This window comes from Nestor notabilis, unplaced genomic scaffold (genome assembly GCF_000696875.1).
Source record: "Nestor notabilis isolate BGI_N333 unplaced genomic scaffold, ASM69687v1 scaffold18026, whole genome shotgun sequence".
Classification (NCBI taxonomy): Eukaryota; Metazoa; Chordata; class Aves; order Psittaciformes; family Psittacidae; genus Nestor; species Nestor notabilis.
Window position 1 is genome coordinate 7,573 of NW_009933528.1, and position 1,371 is coordinate 8,943.

General features: G+C 61.3%; 1 protein-coding gene across 1 annotated transcript in view; it reads right to left on the bottom strand.

Annotated features, from left to right (window-relative positions):
- The window catches only part of HMHA1 (histocompatibility (minor) HA-1), a gene marked incomplete at both ends in the record, with an annotated part of 8,501 nt that extends 7,389 nt beyond the window's left edge, over window positions 1-1,112 (bottom strand). Inside the window, 3 exons of the mRNA XM_010016922.1 lie at window positions 108-186; window positions 616-676; window positions 1,028-1,112. Coding sequence (XP_010015224.1) covers window positions 108-186; window positions 616-676; window positions 1,028-1,112 — 225 coding nt within the window. The remainder of the gene's footprint in view (window positions 1-107; window positions 187-615; window positions 677-1,027) is intronic.
- Window positions 1,113-1,371: the final 259 nt, after the last annotated feature.

A 1,371-nucleotide genomic window follows, 5' to 3' on the forward strand; every position in this document is an offset into this window, starting at 1 on the left:
GAGGAGGGGGAGGAAGGTGGGGAGGGAGACACTGGATGTGCCGGTGTCCTGACAGCCCCAGCTCAACCCCAAACCCCGGCACCCCAAACCCTGACCCACAGTCTCACCCGTGGCATAGCTCTCCATACCCGAAGGCAGGCCATCTCCTCCAGGCCCGGGGATCCCCCCATAGAGGTTCTCCATAGTCTGGGAATTGGGAAAGAAAAGGGACTGATGAGACAAGAGGAAGGGGAGCAGCCGGAGGGGCTGGTGGATGGAGAAACCCGGAGCTGCTTTGGAGCTGTGGAGCCTTTCTGCTGTTGCTGGAGGTCTGCTGTGCCCAGCCTGTGGCCTTACGGGAAGGCAGGGAGTTAACGGGAATGTCACTGGAGAAATATCTTGCTCTGTGCACACACCAGGCTGGGGCAGAGCTAAGGAGAGCACCCAGAGCCCTGTTTTCTGCCTCCATCCCTTCCCGAGCCACCTTGCCCTTTGGATCATGCTCCTGGGTGGCTTTTCCCCTCCCTGGGATGGTGGTGAGGGCAGGAGCGAGCGACGAGCTGGGAATCACACACGTGGGGCTGGGGGCTCTGAGCACATCCCGGGACCCGTGCAATGGGAGTGGGCACCACTCACCTGGTTCTGGATGGAGAGGATGGTGCTGCTGTCCACCTCCCCCATGAGGAACTCGGACACGCTGCAACAGAGGAACAGGGGCTGGGCTCAGCAGAGGTGTCACCCAGCAGCACCCACCCGCACCCCAGGGAGCAGGCGAGGAGCTGCAGTGCTGGATTCAATGGGATCAGCTCAGCCCCGTGTGGTGGGATCCTGGTGGAGGAGCAGAGCTCGGCCCAGCGCTGAGGAAGAGCTGGGAGATGGATGCTGTGGGCTCAGGCAGGATTTGGGGTTGGTGCTGGTGCACGTGGCAGGAGGGAATCTGCTGTCCCCGTGGGGTCCCCAAACCCACCACCATGGGGACAGGGCGAGGGGGGGCGATGGGGTTTATCAGGGCCCTTCTCTGGGGAATGGCTGGCCCGAAGCCCCCTACGTGCTGCTGAAGGACACCGCGATGGTCTCCACGGCTTTCTCGAACTCCCGCTTGTCTGCCTCATTGTTGGATTCGTAATGGAACCCTGGAAAGGAGGAAATGCAGAAGCTGTGTCACCGCTGTCCCTGTCTCGGCTCCTGCCGGCCCCTGCTGTGGTTGAGCTCCAGGGAGCATTGGGAAGGAGAGAATCACCCCCGTGGATGATGGACTGTCCCTAGTGCAGCACATTGTCTCTGCCCCCCCATTTCTGCCCTGCCAGCATCACATGGCTCATGCTTCTCTTTATTCCCATTACCCAGAGCTCTGGAAAAGTGCTGCTGAGCCTGGACCTGTTCCAGAGCCTC